The sequence below is a fragment of the Schistocerca nitens genome, chromosome 3 (genome assembly GCF_023898315.1).
Source record: "Schistocerca nitens isolate TAMUIC-IGC-003100 chromosome 3, iqSchNite1.1, whole genome shotgun sequence".
NCBI lineage: Eukaryota > Metazoa > Arthropoda > Insecta > Orthoptera > Acrididae > Schistocerca > Schistocerca nitens.
Genome location: NC_064616.1, coordinates 746,055,500 through 746,079,911, shown reverse-complemented (window position 1 = coordinate 746,079,911; position 24,412 = coordinate 746,055,500). Strand labels below are relative to the sequence as shown.

At 44.1% G+C, this 24,412-nt stretch overlaps 1 protein-coding gene across 1 annotated transcript in view; it reads right to left on the bottom strand.

The window, feature by feature from the left end:
- Positions 1 to 24,412, bottom strand: part of LOC126248730 (tetratricopeptide repeat protein 7B-like) — a 231,957-nt gene that overhangs the window by 20,561 nt on the left and 186,984 nt on the right. The window contains 4 exon segments of the mRNA XM_049950047.1: positions 124 to 215; positions 4,606 to 4,658; positions 4,661 to 4,709; positions 4,805 to 5,043. Of these exon segments, the coding sequence (XP_049806004.1) occupies positions 124 to 215; positions 4,606 to 4,658; positions 4,661 to 4,709; positions 4,805 to 5,043 (433 nt within the window).

Genomic DNA, 24,412 nt, shown 5'->3' with positions numbered 1-24,412 from the left:
GTCACAGCTCATCTTTTACTTATTTCTTTATTTAACGCTCACTATGGACCAAAAACTCATGACAGGGACTATGAAATGTTAGACTGAGCCGAAAGTCTATACAGAAAACAATATGGAACATACCATGTCTGGTACGATGATGGATCAATTCTGGCAGCATCTCTCAGTGTTTTCTCTGCTAATCTCTGATTTCCCAAATAATGGTAAACTAGTCCCTGTATATAAACAAAGAATGACACATATTAAAATAGTGTTGAAATCTCACTAAAATTTTAAGAAGAAATTGTTACAGTTTTGATTCACAATCCAGTATACTGTTATTGACAATATATGTGCAAGTAAATTTGCAGTGTTAACAATGTGAAAAAAATGCTTTACAAACTATGCTATTTCTCCCAGTGATAATGTATTTGAAAACCTAACCTGCAGCAGAACACAATTTAATTAGTAACATAAATCCCAAAAGCTGAACACTTATAGTCAGAAATTTATAATCTGGTGATCTTGTGAAAGTTGTTTATGACTTGTGGCAGTACTCTCTACAGTAAAACATAAAATGTTTAATTCCATTTCTTTCAATGTTGAATGACAGCATACAATGACACTTTTCCTACAATATCAAAGTAATTAAGTGACAATAATAATAAAAATATATTTAAAATCTAAATCCATACAGAAAATGTCACAGGTTTTGGTGCTTCCCTGTAGAGAAGTACAGAGAGATGCAACAACAAATGATTAAAAACTGAAATCATCAAGGTTTACATCAAAAGATAGTAAACTTTGCTGGTCTTTTGTTTTGCCATGATCTCAGGCCTTTGGTAAAATAATTTGATTTGGAAACAATGGATACATCCAACATATTGAGAAATATTAGTTACACATTACATTTTATACTCTCATTGAATTGTTTACACTCCTATGGGAGTGGTGACGTATCAGCACTTATGTTAACATGATCTATGGTAGCACGACACAATGACGACTTATGTCCAACCACAAGTCACCTATGGACTACTGAAGGACACTACAACAACAGCGACGACTTTCTGTTGACCCTGACAAAGAAAACGTGTGGTCACTAAACGCTTTAAGTTTTATGTAGATTTTACGCAAGAAGAGACAACCAAGAATGTTTTATATAAGTATGGCATCACAAGAAACTTTGTTCTCAAAATGATACCTTGGTGGGGCAAGTGAGGAGGAGGGGAGGTGCGGGGGAGGTGTGGGGGAGAGGTGGGAGGGGAGAGAGGTGGGAGGGGAGAGAGGTGGGAGGGGAGAGAGGTGGGGGGGGAGAGAGGTGGGGGGGGGAGAGAGGTGGGGGGGAGAGAGGTGGGGGGGGAGAGAGGTGGGGGGGGAGAGAGGTGGGGGGGGAGGTGGGGGGTTGGAGAGACGGGGAGAGAGGTGGGGGGGAGGTGGGGGGGGGGTTGGAGGGACGGGGGGAGAGGTGGGGGTGAGAGGTGGGGGAGAGAGAGGGAGTTGGAGGGTGAGAAGGGGGAGAGAGGTGGGGGGTGAGAAGGGGGAGAGGTGAGGGGGGAGAGGTGGGGGGTGAGAAGGGGGAGAGGGGGGAGAGGTGGGGGGAGAGAGGTGGGGGGTGAGAGGGGAGAGAGAGGTGGGGGGAGAGAGGTGGGGGGTGAGAGGGGGGAGAGTGGTGGGGGGAGAGAGGTGGGGGGTGAGAGGGGGGAGAGAGGTGGGGGGTGAGAGGGGGGAGAGAGGTGGGGAGTGAGAGGGGGGAGAGAGGTGGGGGTGAGAGGGGGGAGAGAGGTGGGGGGGTGAGAGGGGGTGAGAGGGGGGGTGAGAGGGGGGAGAGAGGGGGGTGAGAGGGGGGAGAGAGGGGGGTGAGTGGGGGAGAGAGGTAGGGAGGAGAGAGGTGGGGGGGTGAGAGGGGGGGTGAGAGGGGGGTGAGAGGGGGAGGGGGGTAGGAGGGGGAGGGGGGGAGAGAGGTGGGGGGCGAGAGGGGGGAGAGAGGTGGGGGGTGAGAGGGGGTGAGAGGGGGGAGAGAGGTGGGGGGGTGAGAGGGGGGAGAGAGGTGGGGGGTGAGACGGGGGTGAGAGGGGGGAGAGGGGGGAGAGAGGGGGGAGAGAGGGGGAGAGAGGGGGGAGAGAGGGGGGAGAGAGGGGGGAGAGGTGGGGGTGAGAGGGGGGAGAGGTGGGGGTGAGAGGGGGGTGAGAGAGGTGGGGGTGAGAGGGGGGTGAGAGAGGTGGGGGTGAGAGGGGGGTGAGAGAGGTGGGGTGAGAGGGGGGTGAGAGAGGTGGGGGTGAGAGGGGTGAGAGAGGTGGGGGTGAGAGGGGTGAGAGAGGTGGGGGTGAGAGGGGGGTGAGAGGGGTGACAGAGGTGGGGGTGAGAGGGGTGAGAGAGGTGGGGGTGAGAGAGGTGGGTGGTGAGAAGGGGGAGAGGGGGGGAGAGAGTTGGGGGGTGAGAAGAGGGAGAGGGGGGAGAGAGGTGGGTGGTGAGAAGGGGGAGAGGGGGGAGAGAGTTGGGGGGTGAGAAGAGGGAGAGGGGTGAGAGAGGTGGGGGGTGAATAGGGGGAGAGAGGTGGGGGGAGAGAAGGGGGAGAGAAGGGGAGGGGTGAGAAGGGGGAGAGAGGTGGGGGAGAGTGGTGGGGGGTGAGAAGGGGGAGAGAGGTGGGGGGTGAGAAGGGGGAGAGTGGTGGGGGGTGACAAGGGGGAGAGTGGTGGGGGGTGAGAAGGGGGAGAGAGGTGGGGGGTGAGAAGGGGGAGAGGGGTGAGAGGTGGGGGGGGTGAGAGGGGAAGAGAGAGGTGGGGGGTGAGAAGGGGGAGAGGGGTGAGAGGTGGGGGGGTGAGAGGGGGAAGAGAGGTGGGGGGAGAGAGAGGTGGGGGGGAGAGAGAGGTGTCGGGGGAGAGGGGGGGGGAGAGAGAGAGAGAGAGAGAGAGAGGGGGGGGGGGGAGTGGCGAGGTAGCGGGCGAGAGAGAGAGGCGAGGTGGCGGGGGAGGGAGGGTCGAGGTGGCGGGGGAGGGAGGGAGGGTCGAGGTGGCGGGCGGGGGAGGGAGGGAGGGTCGAGGTGGCGGGGGGGGGAAGAGAGGGGCGAGGTGGCGGGGGGGGGAAGAGAGGGGCGAGGTGGCGGGGGGGGGGAAGAGAGGGGCGAGGTGGCGGGGGGGGGGAAGAGAGGGGCGAGGTGGCGGGGGGAAGAGAGGGGCGAGGTGATGGGGAGAGGGGTGAGGTGGGGGGCGAGAGAGGGGGTGGAGAGGGGGGGTGGAGAGAGGGGGGGTGGAGAGAGAGGGGGGGGTGGAGAGAGAGGGGGGTGGAGAGAGAGGTGGGGGAGAGAGAGGTGGGGGGGGGAGAGACAGGTGGGGGGAGAGACAGGTGGGGGGGAGAGAGAGGTGGGGGGGGAGAGAGAGGTGGGGGGGGAGAGAGAGGTGGGGGGGGAGAGAGAGGTGGGGGGGAGAGAGAGGTGGGGGGGAGAGAGAGGTGGGGGGGAGAGAGAGGTGGGGGGGAGAGAGAGGTGGGGGGGAGAGAGAGGTGGGGGGGGAGAGAGAGGTGGGGGGGGAGAGAGAGGTGGGGGGGGAGAGAGAGGTGGGGGGAGAGAGGGGTGGGGGGAGAGAGAGGTGGGGGGGAGAGAGAGGTGGGGGGGAGAGAGAGGTGGGGGGGGGAGAGAGAGGTGGGGGGGGGGAGAGAGAGGTGGGGGGGAGAGAGAGAGGTGGGGGGGAGAGAGAGGTGGGGGGGAGAGAGAGGTGGGGGGGGAGAGAGAGGTGGGGGGGAGAGAGAGGTGGGGGGGAGAGAGGTGGGGGGAGAGAGGTGGGGGGGGGGGAGAGGTGGGGGGGGAGAGACGTGGGGGAGAGAGACGTGGGGGAGAGAGACGTGGGGGAGAGAGACGTGGGGGGAGAGAGACGTGGGGGGAGAGAGACGTGGGGGGAGAGAGACGTGGGGGGAGAGAGACGTGGGGGGAGAGAGACGTGGGGGGAGAGAGACGTGGGGGGAGAGAGACGTGGGGGGGAGAGAGACGTGGGGGGAGAGAGACGTGGGGGGGAGAGAGAGGTGGGGGGGAGAGGTGGGGGGGGGGAGGTGGGGGGAGAGAGGTGGGGGGAGAGAGGTGGGGGGGAGAGAGGTGGGGGGGAGAGAGGTGGGGGGGAGAGAGGTGGGGGGGGGAGAGAGGTGGGGGGGGAGAGAGGTGGGGGGAGAGGTGGGGGGAGAGAGGTGGGGGGAGATAGGTGGGGGGGAGAGAGGTGGGGGGAGAGAGGTTGGGGGAGAGAGGTGGGGGGAGAGAGGTGGGGGGAGAGAGGTGGGGGGGAGAGAGGTGGGGGGAGAGAGGTGGGGGGAGAGAGGTGGGGGGAGAGAGGTGGGGGGGAGAGAGGTGGGGGGGGAGAGAGAGAGGTGGGGGGAGAGAGGTGGGGGGGAGAGAGGTGGGGGGGGAGAGAGAGAGGTGGGGGGAGAGAGGTGGGGGGGAGAGAGGTGGGGGGAGAGAGGTGGGGGGAGAGAGGTGGGGGGAGAGAGGTGGGGGGAGAGAGGTGGGGGGAGAGAGGTGGGGGGAGAGAGGTAAGGGGAGAGAGGTGGGGGGAGAGAGGTGTGGGAGGATTATTGTTATTCACTGTTACACTAACATGCCTTTTACATGTAAAAATTTTCTAAGATCAAATGATTACATACCAAGTGCTGCATGCTTTTTGTGTGTGTTGGATTGATAGCAATTGCATTCTGAAGCATAACTTAGCTTCAGAAAATTCCTTTTTCCGTTCATGTAGAAGCCCTCTCTGTAAAAAAGAAAGTAGTATAAATATGGTACGAAGAAAACACAAGTTAACAACAATTTTGCACCTGTGAAAGAGAGAATACAACTATTACTCACCATGCACATAATGTTATGTGACATGGGAAATATATTCTGTGCTTCTTGAATACATTCCACAGCCTCAGGAATGTTGTCGACAGAAAGGTATATTTCAGCAAGAAGCAGCCAAATCTGCACTTGCAGTAACCAGGCCTTTTGTGGACCTGGCCGAGGAGTAAAGGAGCTGAGTGATGACGCAACTTCTGACAGTGCATGCTCTACTCTTGAAGCTGCTAGTGACTGAGCATGCAGAGAACCTGGAAGCATCATCAACAAAAAGGAAATACTGTAAACTAAGGATTGGTCACAAGACACATCACAGTTTACATAAAAAGAGGTTATCTAATTACACAAAAAAATCTCATCAATATGCCAGCTTCTGAAGGGGAGACAAAATTTTATCAGAACGCAGAAGTAGGATGTGATAATGCTGCCTATAAAGAAAGGTGTCTCCCCCTCCCCCCGACCCTGGCCAGGCCAGGCCATCCACGCAAATTATTACTTTATAGTGTGCTGGGTTGTCTAAGTACTGCATATGAGTTTACTTTGGTTAGTTTATCAACTGAATCATACAAATAACTGCAATCAATCACTTTTACTAATTTTTTTTACAACAAATACTTGATAATTATACCTAAATTAAAATATTGGCTAATTATACTTCCATCAGGTGGTTTTATTTAAACCAGGCACAGGCAACTTTTGGTGACCCATGGGCCTGATTCACATACTGCCTTAAGCTAATGGGCTGCATCACCACAACACAACAGCAATACTCTTTGCGGATAAAGACAAAACTATAGAATTAGTGATGTTAATATTTATGGGATAATGCAACAATATGAATGGCACCCTTTTCCCAACATGCCACACCAACAAATTGTGCCTCAAAACTTGTGTTTTTGAGAAAACATTCATTATAGGTTCACCTGGAATTTCTTCCGCTAGCTGAACAGAAACCAATCGTGGACCGCGTGCAGCCTTCAGGCCACCGATTAATCACCCATTATTTTAACCACTGTAAAAGAGACAACTGGTACTTATTATTTTCTATACAATCTCTTAGACTGTCAGTCTGTGTTACAGTTGCTTTTACAAATATTTATATTACATACTTTATACTGTATTGTACGAAATGACTGTTTTCAAATAATATTTGACAGTCACAGTTAGGCCTGACCTAAAATCATCACATTCACAGTTAATTAATTTAGTTTCTTTGTGTGATCTATACTTCAAATTTATCATAATCATGATTTGGCATGTGTCAACTGAACAAAAGATGTAAAAACCTCACAAAACCAATACCTCTATATGCACACATGTTGACAATTCAAAAGTTTGTGACTGACTGATTAATTCTTATTTCAGAAATCCCCCATATTATAGAAGGAGTGCTCACAAGAAAAAACTTTAATCTGCATTTAATAATATTTCTAATATTTGTCAGACCTTTATTTCTTTGGGTAAATTATGAAAGAATTTTAAAGTTATGTATGAAGGTTATCTGTTGTACATCGTAAAAAAAATCAGATCTAAAATTTCAGTTCAACTCTATCTAAAACTACACATTAGGTCCTGCGAGTGTACAATTTTCTACTCATTACCCCAGAAAAACAGGTTGTGTCAAAATCTGTAGAACATTCATTGTTGGCAACATTCCCTTCATTTGATTCAAATTTCTGAGCACAAAGCCAAATTTAAATTGAGGAATGGGATGAAATCACTTCGAACTTCATCTGGGGGCTAGGATGCATCAACATGAAGGCTAATTTATCCACCACAACTGCTGCACTGCTTTACACTCCACTGTCTGTGTGAAAGAACACTTCTCTGTGTGTGCCTCTCTCTTCTTCCCATTCAAACTGTTTCAAATAGTCCAAAAAATGAACGAAATAGGCCTCAGTTACATTTCTACTCTTTTCCAAAATACTCTATGAGAATTATATCCTGGGACAGCTAAGAAACTGTGGCTATTACCTTACCAGCTTTCAAAATGGCCTTTGCCCACCGTTTTGAATGTTTCACTTCTATGGTGTAATTATGGCTCCAGGTTTTATCCAAGTTACACTTTGTCACAGAGGAACTTGGATATTATGATTAAACATTGATAAATTGTGCTCTGAAATTTTCTTTGGACAAGTTTCTGGTGAACAAACATCAACTGCAACACCCACATTGTGCACATCTTCATTTTCAGTTTTCATGCTGGATACGGTGTACTCACATTCAGGTGCACACAGTCTTAACTATCTTTTGTATTTTAAGTTTAATGTTTTGTATTACAACAACATGGGTTTGTTTCTTCACTAATTTCCTTTGTGGAGACCTCACTTGGCCGATCCACGAACTTTTCATCTACAGTGCTTCAATGGTTATGTCAGACTCATTAAAACCAAAGTATACAGTCTTCAGTACTGATAACAGATTTTATATGAACTTTGTCCAGTTCAGTTTTGACTCGTGCAGCTCTTCAACATTTCTAACAAAAAATGTTTGATAAAAGAATGAAACTGTGTTTTCTTCTTTTTCCTTCATGTCCTGCAACAAATGCTGCAATTTCAAGTTCATGGGGTTCTCAACACAAAAAGCTGTCTGATGCACCTGCTTTAAACACTGTTCACAGCTGCTACAAGAATCACACTCGCTATTAACAATGATGTCATTTGGTGAAATTCCTCACTATTGCGTCCACATTCACCAGACTTTCCAAATGATTATTGTATTTCACTAATTTCTGCACCTCACAGCAAATTAGATTAATGATAGGTCCAGAGTCATTTATTGTGATACTGCTGCATACTGCGTACTTCACCACAACACCACAAACATTCTTGGTTGTTTTCATCTTCTCTATCAAATGTCAGAAGGGAGTATGAGCTCAGAGTCCAGGTGATAGGCATAATTGGTTGCTGGTTGCACACTGTGCCCCCGCCCACTAGATCCCCGCCCCCTCCCCATGCCTATGATTAGACTTCATGGGGGAAATCAGTGGCTTTCCAGTGGTAGAGGTGTATCTCACTGTCTCAGATTATCTGCCAGTTTCAGACAACACTTCATACTATACAATTGTGAATTCATTTAATGTGTTTCATAATGGCTGTAGTCATCACAGTGCCTGTTCCTTTGAGCACGCATGCATGTCCAAAGGAACTTCGCAGTGAAATCAGAATAACCCAGGCACTGAAGTATCATATTTATCCGCCGACATCGGGCAAGCAGCTTTCAAGTACAATGTCTGACCTGTATGGGAATATACATGTATGAGTACAGGCTGCAGACACATGGGTGACGACACATGGAAGTTTGGGTCTGGCCGTGAATCATGCATGGATAGCCAAATGGGAAGGGAACGCTCGCGATAAATGGGAAATTCGTGTTCGTGTCCCAGTCTGGTGCCAATTTTCATTGTCATCATTCCATTCTACAGCCGATGGTTGTCCTCATTCGCAACTGTGAGTTTCATTTAATGTATTCACTTCAGACTTCTACATCTACATCTACATCTACATCTACATCCATACTCCGCAAGCCACCTGACGGTGTGTGGTGGAGGGTACTTTGAGTACCTTTATCGGTTCTCCCTTCTATTGCAGTCTCGTATTGTTCGTGGAAAGAAAGATTGTCGGTATGCCTCTGTGTGGGCTCTAATCTCTTTGATTTTATCCTCATGGTCTCGTTACGAGATATATGTAGGAGGGAGCAATATACTACTTGACTCCTCGGTGAAGATATGTTCTCGAAACTTCAACAAAAGCCCGTACCGAGCTACTGAGCACCTCTCCTGCAGAGTCTTCCAATGGAGTTTATGTATCATCTCCGTAAGGCTTTCGCGATTACTAAATGATCCTGTAACAAAGCGCGCTGCTCTCCGTTGGATCTTCTCCATCTCTTCTATCAACCCTTTCTGGTACGGATCCCACACTGGTGAACAATATTCAAGCAGTGCCCGAACAAGTGTACTGTAACCTACTTCCTTTGTTTTCAGATTGCATTTCCTTAGGATTCTTCCTATGAATCTCAGTCTGGCATCTGCTTTACTGACGATCAACTTTATATGATCATTCCATTTTAAATCACTCCTAATGCCTACTCCCAGATAATTTATGGAATTAACTGCTACCAGTTGTTGACCTGCTATATTGTAGCTAAATGATAAAGTATCTTTCTTTCTGTATATTCGCAGCACATTACACTTGTCTACATTGAGATTCAATTGCAATTCCCTGCACCATGCGCCCATTGTGTTGCAGATCCTCCTGCATTTCAGTACAATTTTCAATTGTTACAACCTCTCGTATACCACAGCATCATCTGCAAAAAGCCCCAGTGAACTTCCGATGCTACCCACAAGGTCATTTATGTACATTGTGAATAGCAAAGGTCCTACGACACTCCCCTGCGGCACACCTGAAATCACTCTTACTTTGGAAGACTTCTCTCCATTGAGAATGACATGCTGCGTTCTGCTATCGAGGAACTCTTCAATCAAATCACACAATTGGTCTGATAGTACATATGCTCTTACTTTGTTCATTAAACGTCTGTGGGGAACTGTATCGAATGCCTTGCGGAAGTCAAGGAACACGGCATCTACTTGGGAACCCGTGTCTATGGCCCTCTGAGTCTCGTGGATGAATAGCGCGAGCTGGGTTTCACACGACTGTCTTTATCGAAACCCATGCTGATTCCTACAGAGTAGATTTCTGGTCTCCAGAAAAGTCATCATACTCGAACATATCACGTGTTCCAAAATTCTACAAGTGATTGACGATAGAGATTTAGGTCTATAGTTCTGCACATCTGTTCGACGTCCCTTCTTGAAAATGGGGATGACCTGTGCCCTTTTCCAATCCTTTGGAACGCTATGCTCTTCTAGAGGCCTACGGTACACCGCTGCAAGAAGGGGGGCAAGTTCCTTCGCGTGCTCTGTGTAAAATCGAACTGGTATCCCATCAGGTCCAGCGGCCTTTCCTCTTTTGAGTGATTTTAATTGTTTTTCTATTCCTCTGTCATCTATTTCGATACCGACCATTTTGTCATCTGTGTGACAATCTAGAGAAGGAGCTACAGTGCAGTCTTCATCTGCGAAATAGCTTTGGAAAAAGATATTTAGTATTTCAGCCTTTAGTCTGTCATCCTCTGTTTCAGTGCCATTTTGGTCACAGAGTGTCTGGACATTTTGTTTTGATCCACCTACCGCTTTGACATAAGACCAAACTTTCTTAGGATTTTCTGCCAAGTCAGTACACAGAACTTTCCTTTCTAATACATTGAACACCTCTCGCATAGACCTCCTCACACTACATTTTGCTTCACGTAATTTTTGTTTATCTGCAAGGCTTTGTCTATGTTTATGTGTACGGCTGAAAGCAAGGGGAAACTACAGCCGTAATTTTTCCCGAGGACATGCAGCTTTACTGTATGATTAAATGATGATGGCGTCCTCTTGGGTAAAATATTCCGGAGGTAAAATAGTCCCCCATTCGGATCTCCGGGCGGGGACTACTCAAGAGGATGTCGTTATCAGGAAAATGAAAACTGGCGTTCTATGGGTCGGAGCGTGGAATCTCAGATCCCTTAATCGGGCAGGTAGGTTAGAAAATTTAAAAAGGGAAATGGATAGGTTAAAGTTAGATATAGTGGGAATTAGTGAAGTTCAGTGGCAGGAGGAACAAGACTTCTGGTCAGGTGACTACAGGGTTATAAACACAAAATCAAATAGGGGTAATGCAGGAGTAGGTTTAATAATGAATAGGAAAATAGGAATGCGGGTAAGCTACTACAAACAGGATAGTGAACGCATTATTGTGGCCAAGATAGATACGAAGCCCACACCTACTACAGTAGTACAAGTTTATATGCCAACTAGCTCTGCAGATGGTGAAGAAATTGAAGAAATGTATGATGAAATAAAAGAAATTATTCAGATAGTGAAGGGAGACGAAAATTTAATAGTCATGGGTGACTGGAATTCGAGTGTAGGAAAAGGGAGAGAAGGAAACATAGTAGGTGAATATGGATTGGGGCTAAGAAATGAAAGAGGAAGCCGCCTGGTAGAATTTTGCACAGAGCATAACTTAATCATAGCTAACACTTGGTTTAAGAATCATGAAAGAAGGTTGTATACATGGAAGAAAACTGGAGATACTAAAAGGTATCAGATAGATTATATAATGGTAAGACAGAGATTTAGGAGCCAGGTTTTAAATTGTAAGACATTTCCAGGGGCAGATGAGGACTCTGACCACAATCTATTGGTTACGACCTGTAGATTAAAACTGAAGAAACTGCAAAAAGGTGGGAATTTAATGGGATGGGACCTGGATAAACTGAAAGAACCAGAGGTTATACAGAGTTTCAGGGAGAACATAAGGGAACAATTGACAGGAATGGGGGAAAGAAATACAGTAGAAGAAGAATGGGTAGCTTTGAGGGATGAAGTAGTGAAGGCAGCAGAGGATCAAGTAGGTAAAAAGACGAGGTCTAGTAGAAATCCTTGGGTAACAGAAGAAATATTGAATTTAATTGATGAAAGGAGAAAATATAAAAATGCAGTAAATGAAGCAGGCAAAGAGGAATACAAACGTCTCAAAAATGAGATCGACAGGAAGCGCAAAATGGCTAAGCAGGGATGGCTAGAGGACAAATGTAAGGATGTAGAGGCTTATCTCACTAGGGGTAAGATAGATACTGCCAACAGGAAAATTAAAGAGACCTTTGGAGATAAGAGAACCACTTGTATGAATATCAAGAGCTCAGATGGAAACCCAGTTCTAAGCAAGGAAGGGAAAGCAGAAAGGTGGAAGGAGTATATAGAGGGTCTATACAAGGGCGATGTACTTGAGGACAATATTATGGAAATGGAAGAGGATGTAGATGAAGATGAAATGGGAGATACGATACTGCGTGAAGAGTTTGACAGAGCACTGAAAGACCTGAGTCGAAACAAGGCCCCGGGAGTAGACAACATTCCATTGGAACTACTGACGGCCTTGGGAGAGCCAGTCCTTACAAAACTCTACCATCTGGGGAGCAAGATGTATGAAACAGGCGAAATACCCTCAGACTTCAAGAAGAATATAATAATTCCAATCCCAAAGAAAGCAGGTGTTGACAGATGTGAAAATTACCGAACCATCAGTTTAATAAGTCACAGCTGCAAAATACTAACACGAATTCTTTACAGACGAATGGAAAAACTAATAGAAGCCAACCTCGGGGAAGATCAGTTTGGATTCCGTAGAAATGTTGGAACACGTGAGGCAATACTGACCTTACGACTTATCTTAGAAGAAAGATTAAGGAAAGGCAAACCTACGTTTCTAGCATTTGTAGACTTAGAGAAAGCTTTTTACAACGTTAACTGGAATACTCTCTTTCAAATTCTGAAGGTGGCAGGGGTAAAATACAAGGAGCGAAAGGCTATTTACAATTTGTACAGAAACCAGATGGCAGTTATAAGAGTCGAGGGACATGAAAGGGAAGCAGTGGTTGGGAAGGGAGTAAGACAGGGTTGTAGCCTCTCCCCAATGTTATTCAATCTGTATATTGAGCAAGCAGTAAAGGAAACAAAAGAAAAATTCGGAGTAGGTATTAAAATCCATGGAGAAGAAATAAAAAGTTTGAGGTTCGCCGATGACATTGTAATTCTGTCAGAGACAGCAAAGGACTTGGAAGAGCAGTTGAATGGAATGGATAGTGTCTTGAAAGGAGGATATAAGATGAACATCAACAAAAGCAAAACGAGGATAATGGAATGTAGTCGAATTAAGTCGGGTGATGCTGAGGGAATTAGATTAGGAAATGAGACACTTAAAGTAGTAAAGGAGTTTTGCTATTTGGGGAGCAAAATAACTGATGATGGTCGAAGTAGAGAGGATATAAAATGTAGACTGGCAATGGCAAGGAAAGCATTTCTGAAGAAGAGAAATTTGTTAACATCGAGTATAGATTTAAGTGTCAGGAAGTCATTTCTGAAAGTATTTGTATGCAGTGTAGCCATGTATGGAAGTGAAACATGGACAATAAATAGTTTGGACAAGAAGAGAATAGAAGCATTTGAAATGTGGTGCTACAGAAGAATGCTGAAGATTAGGTGGGTAGATCACATAACTAATGAGGAAGTACTGAATAGGATTGGGGAGAATAGAAGTTTGTGGCACAACTTGACCAGAAGACGGGATCGGTTGGTAGGACATGTTCTGAGGCATCAAGGGATCACCAATTTAGTATTGGAGGGCAGCGTGGAGGGTAAAAATCGTAGAGGGAGACCAAGAGATGAATACACTAAGCAGATTCAGAAGGATGTAGGTTGCAGTAGGTACTGGGAGATGAAGAAGCTTGCACAGGATAGAGTAGCATGGAGAGCTGCATCAAACAAGTCTCAGGACTGAAGACCACAACAACAACATGTTTGCTGTGAGGTTCCCTTTGCTTCTGCAGCAGTTTTCTAACTCTGTTGTTGTACCACGGTGGCTCTTTTCCATCTCTTACCATCTTGCTTGGCACATACTCATCTAATACAGTCCTACTTACTTGTTAGTAAGTAGGGTTGTTTTGTACCCTGGGCTCTCCCTTTACATTTCTCATACTTCCATTGTCCTGCCAATGACATGCCATTTATTATAAAGTTGATGGTCATGGAGTGAACCAGTCTGTTCTCGAGAGGAAACAACTTCTGTATGAGCAAACAATACCTGACAAACTTTTGATAGCTCTGGTACATTTTTCAAGATCATTCACCTAGTACACCATCTCGCAAGGGCTTCCAATTGTTTGACCATAGTCAAAGCAGCTGCGCGACCGAATGATTACGAATTAGATATATTCACACAAATATGCAGCACGCAATACAATGTTCCAACCACTTGTCCAAACCTCCATATTTTACAGTAGTTTATCAGTTTTGGAGTGTAAAGTCTTACCTTAAGAAGTATGAAAACAGTGATTGTGTGTTTTAGTAATACCAGTAAACTGGATGTCAATATAAATGTGTACATTTCCAGTGGCTTATTTGCCCTGCTTCGTATTTCTCACTCATACGGTACTTTCACTAATCCTTTCTTTAACTCTAGAGTAAATAAAAATCATAACTATACTGAAAGAAATTATATCCCAAAACTCATTAATTCCCTATCAGCTACAAATATAGACAATGTGTGACTTCATTGAAAACAGAAATATGAGATCTGTTTCTAAGGTCACCATCATTTTGTTCACTTAGGGTGCCTGCATTTACATCTTGCTCCGCAAGCCCCTGTGAAGAGTATGGTGGGGAGGGGGATACTTGGTAACAATTTTAGCAGTCTTCTGTCCTATTCCATTCACATACTGATTGAGGGTCTGCCACAAACTGTGGATCTTACTTGCTTCAGTGATACAGATAGCAGTACTGTAGATACAACCACATTAGAGAATATCTGTAAACACATGGTTCTGCAAGGAGGACAGCTGGCTTGCTATGTTGGTACTTTGGAAAGCTGAAAGCTAGGGAAAACTAAAGCCATTATATTTCCCAAAGACATGAATCTCTAATGCAAGGTTTAATGATATGGCATCTCAGTGTGTAAAATATTCTGGAAGTAGAACACTCGCCCTGTCAGATCTCAGAGCAGTGACTATTTAAGAAGAGAAAAAAATAGCACTCTACATGTTGAAGTGGGTTGGTTTAACTTCTTCAAAGGAGAAATGGGAAGGTTGATGTTAGATATTGGGCAGATTAGCAAAATTGTGGCAGGGTGAAGAACAGGACTTTCTGTCGGTTGAGTAAAGGGTTAGTAACACAAAATCTAATAGATGTAATGAGGGAGTAGGTTCATATTGAATAAGACACAAAGGAACATAAGCGAATTACTCTAAACAGTTTATTGAGTACATTATCACAGGCAAGAGAGTGACAAAGCCAAGACACACTACAGTAGTAAAATACATATGATACTATGTCCACAGATGAAAAAACTGAAAGAGTACAATTAAACAAGAAATTATTCAGATTGTAAAACAAGGTGAAAATGTAATTGTGGCAGAGGACTCAAAAGTGACAGCATGAAAATGAAGAGAAGGTAAATTAGCAGGTGAATGTGGATTGGGGAAAAGGAAAGAAAGGGGAAACTGTTTAGTAGAATTTTCCACAGGGCACAATTTAATCATTGCATTCATTGGGGTTAATAATCATGAAAGAATGTTGTATATATGGAAGATACGTGGGAAGGTTTAAGATAGGCAACACAATGGTAAGACAGAAATTTCAAAACCAGATTTTAAACTGTAAAACATTTACATGGGTAGATATCTGCTATGACAGCAATTTGTTGGTTACAAATTACTGATTGAAACTGGGGAAATTGTAGAATGGTATGAAACTAAGGCGGTGGGAAACACTTCTAAAACACATGAGATATCGAATTTAAATTGAAGAAAGGAGAAAACACACAAAATGCAAATGCAGGAAATGATTTAGGCAAAAGGGAATACAGACATGTAAAAAATGAGTGACAGAAAGTGTGAAAAGGCAAAGCAGGAATTGCTGGAGGAGAAATGCAAAGCTGTATAAGAATACACGGCTATGGAAAGGTAGATGCCATCTATATGAAAATTAAATAAACCTTTGGAGAAAAGAAAAGTAACTGTATGAATATCAAGGGATCAGGTGGCAAGCCAGCATTAAGCGGGTGTTGAAAGACTGACAGTATGTATGGAAAAGTTATTCAAAGGAAAAAAATTTGAGGAGAATATTATGGAAAGGGAACAAGAAGTAGATGGAGATGAAATGGGAGAAGAATTGACAGCGCACTGAAAGACCCAGGCCTAAATAATGCCCCTAGAGTAAATGATGTTCCCTCAGGAATACTGAGATCCTTGAGAGAGCTACCAATGACAGAACTATTCTGCTTAGTGCAAGGTATACAAGAAACATGAAATACCCTCAAACTTCAAGCAGCATGAGATAATTTCTCTTACAAAGAAGCCAGGTACTGATATGCATAAACATCAATCAAACCATTAGTTCAATAAGTAATGGCTTCAAAATACTAGTAGAAATTATCTACAAAAGAATAATATGACAGGTAGAAGTTGACCTTGACGTAAAGCAGTTCCAATTCTGAACAAATGAAGGCAGATGCAAGAGAATAGTGACCCTATGATTTGCCTTAGAAGCTAGACTGAAGAAGGAAAATTTATGTTTGGCATTTATAGATTTAGAGAGTGCTTTTGACAATGTTGACTGGAAAACACTCTTTGAAACATAAAGTAATCAGGGATAAAATACAAGGAGCAAAGGTTTACCTACAACTTTTACAGAAAGTAGTACACAATTATAAGAGTTGAATGAAAGCAATGGGAAGCAGTAATTGAAAATGGAGTGAGACCGGATTGTAGCATACTCCCAACATTATTCAAGTTGTTCACCACAAAGAAATAAATTATTTTGCTTTACCAATGACACTGTACATCTGCCAGAAATGGCAGCGGACTTTGAAGAGAAGTTAACTGGAATGGATAGTGTCTTGAAAAGAAGTTGAGAGATTAATAAAATTAAAACAAGTAATGGAATGTAGTCCAATCAAAAATCTTGAAAAGTACTTGACCAATTTACTTCACATTATTTTCCTGTTCCACTCGCAAATAGACCGAAGGAAAAATAATTGTCTTTATGCCCCCATACGAAACCTAATACTTCTTATCTTTGTGGTCCTTACACAAAATGTACATTGGCAGCAGCAGAATCGTTCTGCGGTCAGCTTCAAATGCTGGTTCTCTAAATTTCCTCAAGTGTTCCTCGAAAAGAAGACCACCTTCCCTCCATGGAATTCCCATTTGAGTTTCCAAAGTACCTCCGCAATACTTGCATGCTGTTTGAACCTACAAATATAGCAGCCTGCCTCTCAACTGCTTCAATGTCTTCCTTCAATTCTACCTGGTGCGGGTCCCAAACACTCTAGCTGTACTCAAAATGGGTTGCACTAGTGTCCTATATGCTGTCTCCTTGACAAATGAATCACACTTCCCTAAAATTCCCCCAATAAACCAAAGTCTACCATTCTCCTTCCCTACTACAATCATTACATGCTTGTTCTATTCCATACTGCTTAGCAACATTACATCTATATATTTTATTGATCACGCAGCACACTAATAACGCTGAATTTGAAAATTATGGGTTTGCTTTTCCCACTCACCTTCATTAACTTACATTTCGCTACATTTAGAGTTATCCCATTCATCAAACCAACTGGAAATTTTGTCCAAGTCATCTTTTATCATCCTACAGTCACTAGACAATGACACCCTCCCATACACCACAGTGTCATCAGCAAACAGCTGCAGACTGCTGCTCACATGGTCCACCAGATCATTATCATTTACACTATGCAATCAAAATTATCTGGACACCTGACTGAAAATGACTCACAAGTTCGTGGTGCCCTCCATCGGTAATGCTGGAATTAAATGCGGTCTTGGCCCACCCTTAGCCTTGATGACAGCTTACACTCTCAAAGGCATACGTTCAATCAGGTGCTGGAAGATTTCTTGGGGAATGGCAACCCATTCTTCATGAAGTGCTGCACTGAGGAGAAGTACTGGTGTTGGTCGGTGAGTCGGCATTCCAAAACATCCCAAAGGTGTTCTGTAGGATTCAGGCCAGGACTCTGTGCAGGCCAGTCCATTACAGGGATGTTATTGTCATGTAACCACTCTGCCACAGGCCGTGCATTACGAACAGATGCTCGATCGTGTTGAAAGATGCAATCGCCATCCCCCATTTGCTCTTCAACAGTGGGATGCAAGAAGGTGCTTAAAACATCAATGTAGGCCTGTGCTGTGGTAGTGCCATGCAAAACAACAAGGGGTGCAAGCCCTCTCCATGAAAAACACAACCACACCATAACACAACTGCCGCCGCCGAATTTTACTGTTGGCACTACACACGCTAGCAGATGACGTTTTCCGGGCGTTTGCCATACCCACACCCAGCCATCGGATCGTCACATTGTGTACTGTGATTCGTCACTCAACACAACATTTTTCCATGTTCAATTGTCCCATGTTTATGCTCCTTACACCAAGCGAGGTGTCATTTGGCATTTACTGGCATGATGTGTGGCTTATGGGCAGCTGCTAGACCATTAAATCCAAGATTTCTCACCTCCCACCTAACTGTTGTAGTACTTGCAGTGGATCCTGATGCAGTTTGGAATTTCTGTGTGATGGTCTGGATAGATGTCTGCCTATTACACATTACGACCCTCTTCAACTGTTGGTGGTCTCTGTCAGTCAACAGATGAGGTCGACCTGTACGCTTTGGTGCTGTACGTGTCCCTAGGGATGTTTAGGAGTGTGGAAATCTCGTGCACAGACGTATGACACAAGTGACACTCATTCACCTGACCATGTTCGAAGTCTGTGAGTTCCATGGAGCAGCCCATTATGCTCTCTCCCGATGTCTAATGACTACTGAGGTTGCTGATATGGAGTAGGTGGCAGCACAATGCACCTAATATGAAAAACATATGTTTTTGGGGGCGTCCGTGTACTTATGGATCATATAGCGTATGTACATAGAAAAATAGCATCAGTGCTATTACACTTCCCTGGGGCACCTTTGATGATGCTGTGTGTCTCATGAACATTTGCTGTTGAGAACAACATATTGCTTTCTGTTACTTAAACAGTTTTCGAGCCACTCACATGCCTGGTAGCCTATTCTGTATACTCGTATCTTTGTAGCAGTCTGCACTGGGGACCATATCAAATGCTTTTTGGAAATCTATGAATGTGGGATCTGCCTACTGCTGTTCATCCATGGTTCATAAGATATCGTATGAGAAAAGGGTAAGCTGAATTTCACTCTAGCAATGCTTTCTAAAATCATGCTGATTCATGGACAGAAGCTTTTCCATCTCAAGGAAAATTATTATATTCTAATTAAGCAGCAAACTGATGTTAAGGATATTGGTGTGTAATCTGCGGGTATGTTCTTTTCCCCTTTTTATATAGAAGTGTCACCTATGCTTTTTTCCAGTCACTTGGGACTTCACACTAGTGAGAGGATCACAATAAATGCAAGCTAAGCAAGGGGCCAATGACATAAAGTACTCTTTATAAAACAGAACTGGGATTTCATCCAGATCTAGTGACTTATTTGTTTTCAACTCTCTCATTTGTTTCTCTATGCTAGGGAGGCTTATTACTGTGTCCTCCATACAGGAATCTGTGTGGTGGTCAAATGATGGTATGTTTGTGCGATTCTTCTGAGTGAAAGATATTGTAAATGCAAAATTTAAAACTTCTACTGCCACACCAGACAGGTCAATGAGTGACTGGAAAGGAGCCTTAGACCCAGTTAGAGATTTTAAGTAGGACCGAATTTTCTCGAGTTCTCAGCAAGATCTTTTGCTAAGGTATGATGGTAGTAGTAGCTATATGCTTTGTGCAGAGATCTTTTTACAGCTGCACAAATTTATATTGACATTTGCCTATTGTCAGTTGTGTGTTCTCTTTTGAACCGAGAGTGCAACATCCCTTGCCTCCTCAACATTTTCTGATTTTCACTGTCAAACCATGGTGGGTCTTTCCTCTCCTTAATTCTTCTAGCTCCAACAGGGGTGGAGATATGGCAATAACGTGATTCTTCCAGCCTGTGATGTCTAGGCAGTCCTGCACAACAGATATGTTGTGTGGGAACTATCGGCTTGCCAAAAACCCTGCTTTGCAGAGCGTCCACATGTCAGGGGCAAGAAACAGATTTCTGGACCCCAACATGTATGCTGCCCTGCATGGCAAGCTTGTTGTGGGAATAGTATTAGCGTGCATTATTGAACTGTATTGCAGGGGCTACATGTGCCAATGAGCATGGCTGGGGACAGGCTGAGAACGACAGGGGAAGGGATGAACAGAGGGAGGAGGAGGAGGAGGAGGAGGAGGAAAGGGTGCACACAGGGAGGAAGAGGAAAAAATGATCAGAGAGTGGGGAGGAGAGAGAGATGCATGACACAGGTAGAAGGTGCTGAGGGGTGGTGGGTAGGTGGAAAAGGAAGAGGGGGGAGGCAGATATGGTGAGAGAGAAGGGGGTGGAGAAAATAGACAAAATCAGGGGGTGGAGAAGCAGACACAAAGAGATGGGAGGATGAATGGACAGACAGAGGGAGGAAGGAGTGGTAGAGGGAGAAAGGGGTGGTAGAGGGAGGAAGGGGTGGTAGAGGGAGGAAGGGGTGGTAGAGGGAGGAAGGGGTGGTAGAGGGAGGAAGGGGTGGTAGAGGGAGGAAGGGGTGGTAGAGGGAGGAAGGGGTGGTAGAGGGAGGAAGGGGTGGTAGAGGGAGGAAGGGGTGGTAGAGGGAGGAAGGGGTGGTAGAGGGAGGAAGGGGTGGTAGAGGGAGGAAGGGGTGGTAGAGGGAGGAAGGGGTTGTAGAGGGAGGAAGGGGTGGTAGAGGGAGGAAGGGGTGACAGGGGGAGGAGGAGGAGTGATACATGGGTAAAGCTGTGGGGAAAAGGCTGATAATATATAAGTAGATACGTAATATATAAATGAAAAACAAACAAAAAATCTCTAATAGTTCTTGACCGATTTGTTAAAAATTTTTACATGATACTTTAATAAACATTCAGATGGGCATAGGCTACATATTTATTTAATATATGTAATGTATAAATGTACATTAGTCTCTTGATAATTTGAAACTCAAAGGACCAGGGTAAAAGTCCAAATTACTGAGTGTTCACAATCACAAGAGTTCAAATAATTGGAAGAGATGGAGGAAAAGTTGAAATAAATGAGAGTATCATTTAAAGTAAATTATAGTATACAGATACGCACATTTATCTTTATTTTCGTAATGTGCAAAATAATATTTGTGTACAGGGTGGTCCATTGATAGTGACCGGGCCAAATATCTCACGAAATAAGCGACAAACGAAAAAACTACAAAGAACGAAACTTGTCTAGCTTGAAGGGGGAAACCAGATGGCGCTATGGTTGGCCCGCTAGATGGCGCTGCCATAGGTCAAACTGATATCAACTGTGATTTTTTTTTAAATAGGAACCCCCATTTTTTATTACATATTCGTATAGTACGTACAGAAATATGAATGTTTTAGTTAGACCACTTTTTTCGCTTTGTGATAGATGGCGCTGTAATAGTCAAAAACATGGCTCACAATTTTAGATGAACAGTTGGTAACAGGTAGGTTTTTTTAAATTAAAATACAGAACGTAGGTACGTTTCAACATTTTATTTCAGTTGTTCCAATGTGATACATGCACCTTAGTGAACTTAGCATTTCTGAGAACGCATGTTGTTACAGCGTTATTACCTGTAAATACCACATTAATACAATAAATGCTCAAAATTATGTCCGTCAACATCAATGCATTTGGCAATACGTGTAACGACATTCCTCTCAACAGCAAGTAGTTCACCTTCCGTAATGTTCACACATGCATTGACAATGCGCTGACGCATGTTGTCAGGCACTGTCGATGGATCACGATAGCAAATATCCTTCAACTTTCCCCACAGAAAGAAACCCGGGGACATCAGATCCATTGAACGTGCAGGCCATGGTATGGTGCTTCAAAAACCAATCCACCTGCCATGAAATATGCTATTCAATACCGCTTCAACCGCATGCGAGCTATGTGCCAGACATCCATCACGTTGGAAGTACATTGCCATTGTCATGCAGTGAAACATCTTGTAGTAACATCAGCAGAACATTACGTAGGAAATCAGCATACATTGCACCATTTGGACTGCCATCGATAAAATGGTGGCCAATTATCCTTCCTCCCATAATGCTGCACCATACATTAACCCGCCAAGGTCGCTGATGTTCCACTTGATGCAGCCATCGTGGATTTTCCGTTGCCCAATAGTGCATATTATACCGGTTTACATTACCGCTGTTGGTGAATGACGCTTCGTCGCTAAATAGAACATGTGCAAAAAATCTGTCATCGTCCCGTAATTTCTCTCGTGCCCAGTGGCAGAACTGTACACGACGTTCAAAGTCGTCACCATGCAATTCCTGGTGCATAGAAATATGGTTCTGCTGCAATCTATGTTGATGTAGCATTCTCAACACAGACGTTTTTGAGATTCCCGATTCTCTTGCAATTTGTCTGCCACTGATGTGCGGATTAGCCGCGAGAGCAGCTAGAACATCTACTTGGCTATCATCATTTGTTGCAGGTTGTGGTTGACATTTCACATGCAGCTGAACACTTCCTGTTTCCTTAAGTAACGTCTGGTCCGGACACTTGGATGATGTCATCCAGGATACCGAGCAGCATACATAGCACATGTCCATTGGGCATTTTGATCACAATAGCCATACATCAACACGATATCGACCTTTTCCGCAATTGGTAAACGGTCCATTTTAAAACGGGTAATGTATCACGAAGCAGATACCATCCACACTGGCGGAATGGTACGTGATACAACGTGCTTATACATTTATGACTATTACAGCGCCATCTATCACAAAGCGAAAAAAGTGGTCCAACTAAAACATTCATATTTCTTTGTGTACTACACAAATATGTAATAAAAAATGTGGGTTCCCATTTTAAAAAAACGCAGTTGATATCCGTTTGACCGATGGCAGCGCCATCTAGTGGGCCAACCATAGCGCCATCTGGTTTCCCCTTCAAGCTAGACGAGTTTCGGTCTTTGTAGTTGTTTCGTTTTATGCTTATTTCGTGAGATATTTGGCCCAGTCACTATCAATGGACCACCCCATATAGGGTAAAGACATACAGTATACGAAAAACATACGAATGAAAATGTTACATGTCATTTTGAAAAGTCGTCAGTGATTTTCTTTTGAGAGAGCGACTTCCGCCTAGCACTGTCCAGCGAATTTTCTATGGTGAGGAGAGCTGAAAAGAAATTACTTGTTTCTGTTTTGAGGGTGTAGGAGCTTAAGGTACGGACAGATGACCTTTCAAGCATCTTCCATGTCCTTATCCTGGCAGGTCAACATTACAGCATCAGTTAGAACACCACGGACACATATCATCAACATGACAGAAATCCTCAAAGTTTATCTTGCCACAGCTGAATAGAAGTTCCCTTCCCCGAGTCTGACGGGACTGAAATCGTTAATTCTCGCAACTCTGGTGACTGATCTGCATTTTCTCTTCACCTCACAAACCCTCACTTCTTGAAGCAGTTAGAAAGAGAGGTAGGCCTTTATCAATCATGGCTATAGGGGTAAAAAATTGTTATATTTGCCTTCTCACCTTTAGTTAAACAATCTCTCTGCAGTAGTGTGTTTTAAAATTTTGTATTGTACTCTGGTCCAGTGGTTGAAACATTGATGTCATTTTGGACATGAAAAAATCAATTTTATGTGATCTACAAAAGAGTCAGCTATTCATTAAACAATTTCGTCCACATCCTTGATTTTTTGTTTGAGCGATAAATTGGGGGTTTTGCAGATTTTCCCACAGTCAGTGGTTTCAACTTCTGAGATCCAGTCACGTTACAGGCTAAAAGAACAGTTATTCCGTCCCTACTCGGTTTTCCTCCATGATGCTTTTCATTGCTGAATGCTAGGATGTGATCAGGAGGACATTTATGAAACAAAACCTCGTGTCATCTGTTTTGAAGATGATGTGCGCGTTGTAGCCATCCAAAATTGGTTTTAGTTCATCAGTCCATTCGGTACAAAGAGAACAGTCCACACTAGCATCTTCACTGCAGATTTTTTTGAACATAATGGGGTGACTTTCTTAAAATTTGAGAGCCATGCCTCACTTCCCATTAATCCTTGAATCCCGATGGACTGACCAAAAGACATGGCTTTTTACTTCAAAATGAAACCACTGATGGGAACACTGATTTATCCACTTGATCAAGCACTCCTCAAGATGGAGAAATTCACCTTGATGTAAACTACTCCTTCACGTAACTCAGACACTACCAGTGACACAGTCTTCATTTTTAAGATCAACAACAATGTAGATAGTAAAATGGTAAACTGTTTTGCGACACTTTTTTTTTCAAATTTCCACTCTGCAAAACTTCAATAACAATGTCTTTTTTATCACTTGAAAGACACCATTACTTCTAGCACTCATGGTGTTTCAAAGATTCAAGAACCACAGTGGACTACAACACAGTATGAAAGCAGATTGCAGAATGAGTGGGATGTAGGTCAGAGAAACAAACGGCAGGTTGTCTGAGTCTGTACCAGGAATCAGAAAAGTAGATGACTCCAAATTATGAAGTATTGGTGAGATGCTCTCATTACAACAACTTCAAATTATGGAAGGGAAGAAATACATTAATTTTTTCAATTTATTGACTATTTTTCAAGGGTCTGGGAAAAAATTTCAAATTATGGAGAGTTTCAAATTTTCAAGTGTCAAATTATTGAGTCAATTGTATATCTAATATATATAGTGGAAATGCAATCAAGAAATCTGTAAGTTCTTGACCAGCTTACTTAGAATGTTTACGCGCTACATTCATAAATGTTCAGACGGACATAATCAGCACATTTTTTTTTACAACAATGTACAGAGTTACTGTTAAAGCTGACTGCAAGAAAAAATATTTTGTGCTGATCTCTACTGTGAAAATGTGTGTTTTTTCTCATTTCTCGCAGTCTGTTCTA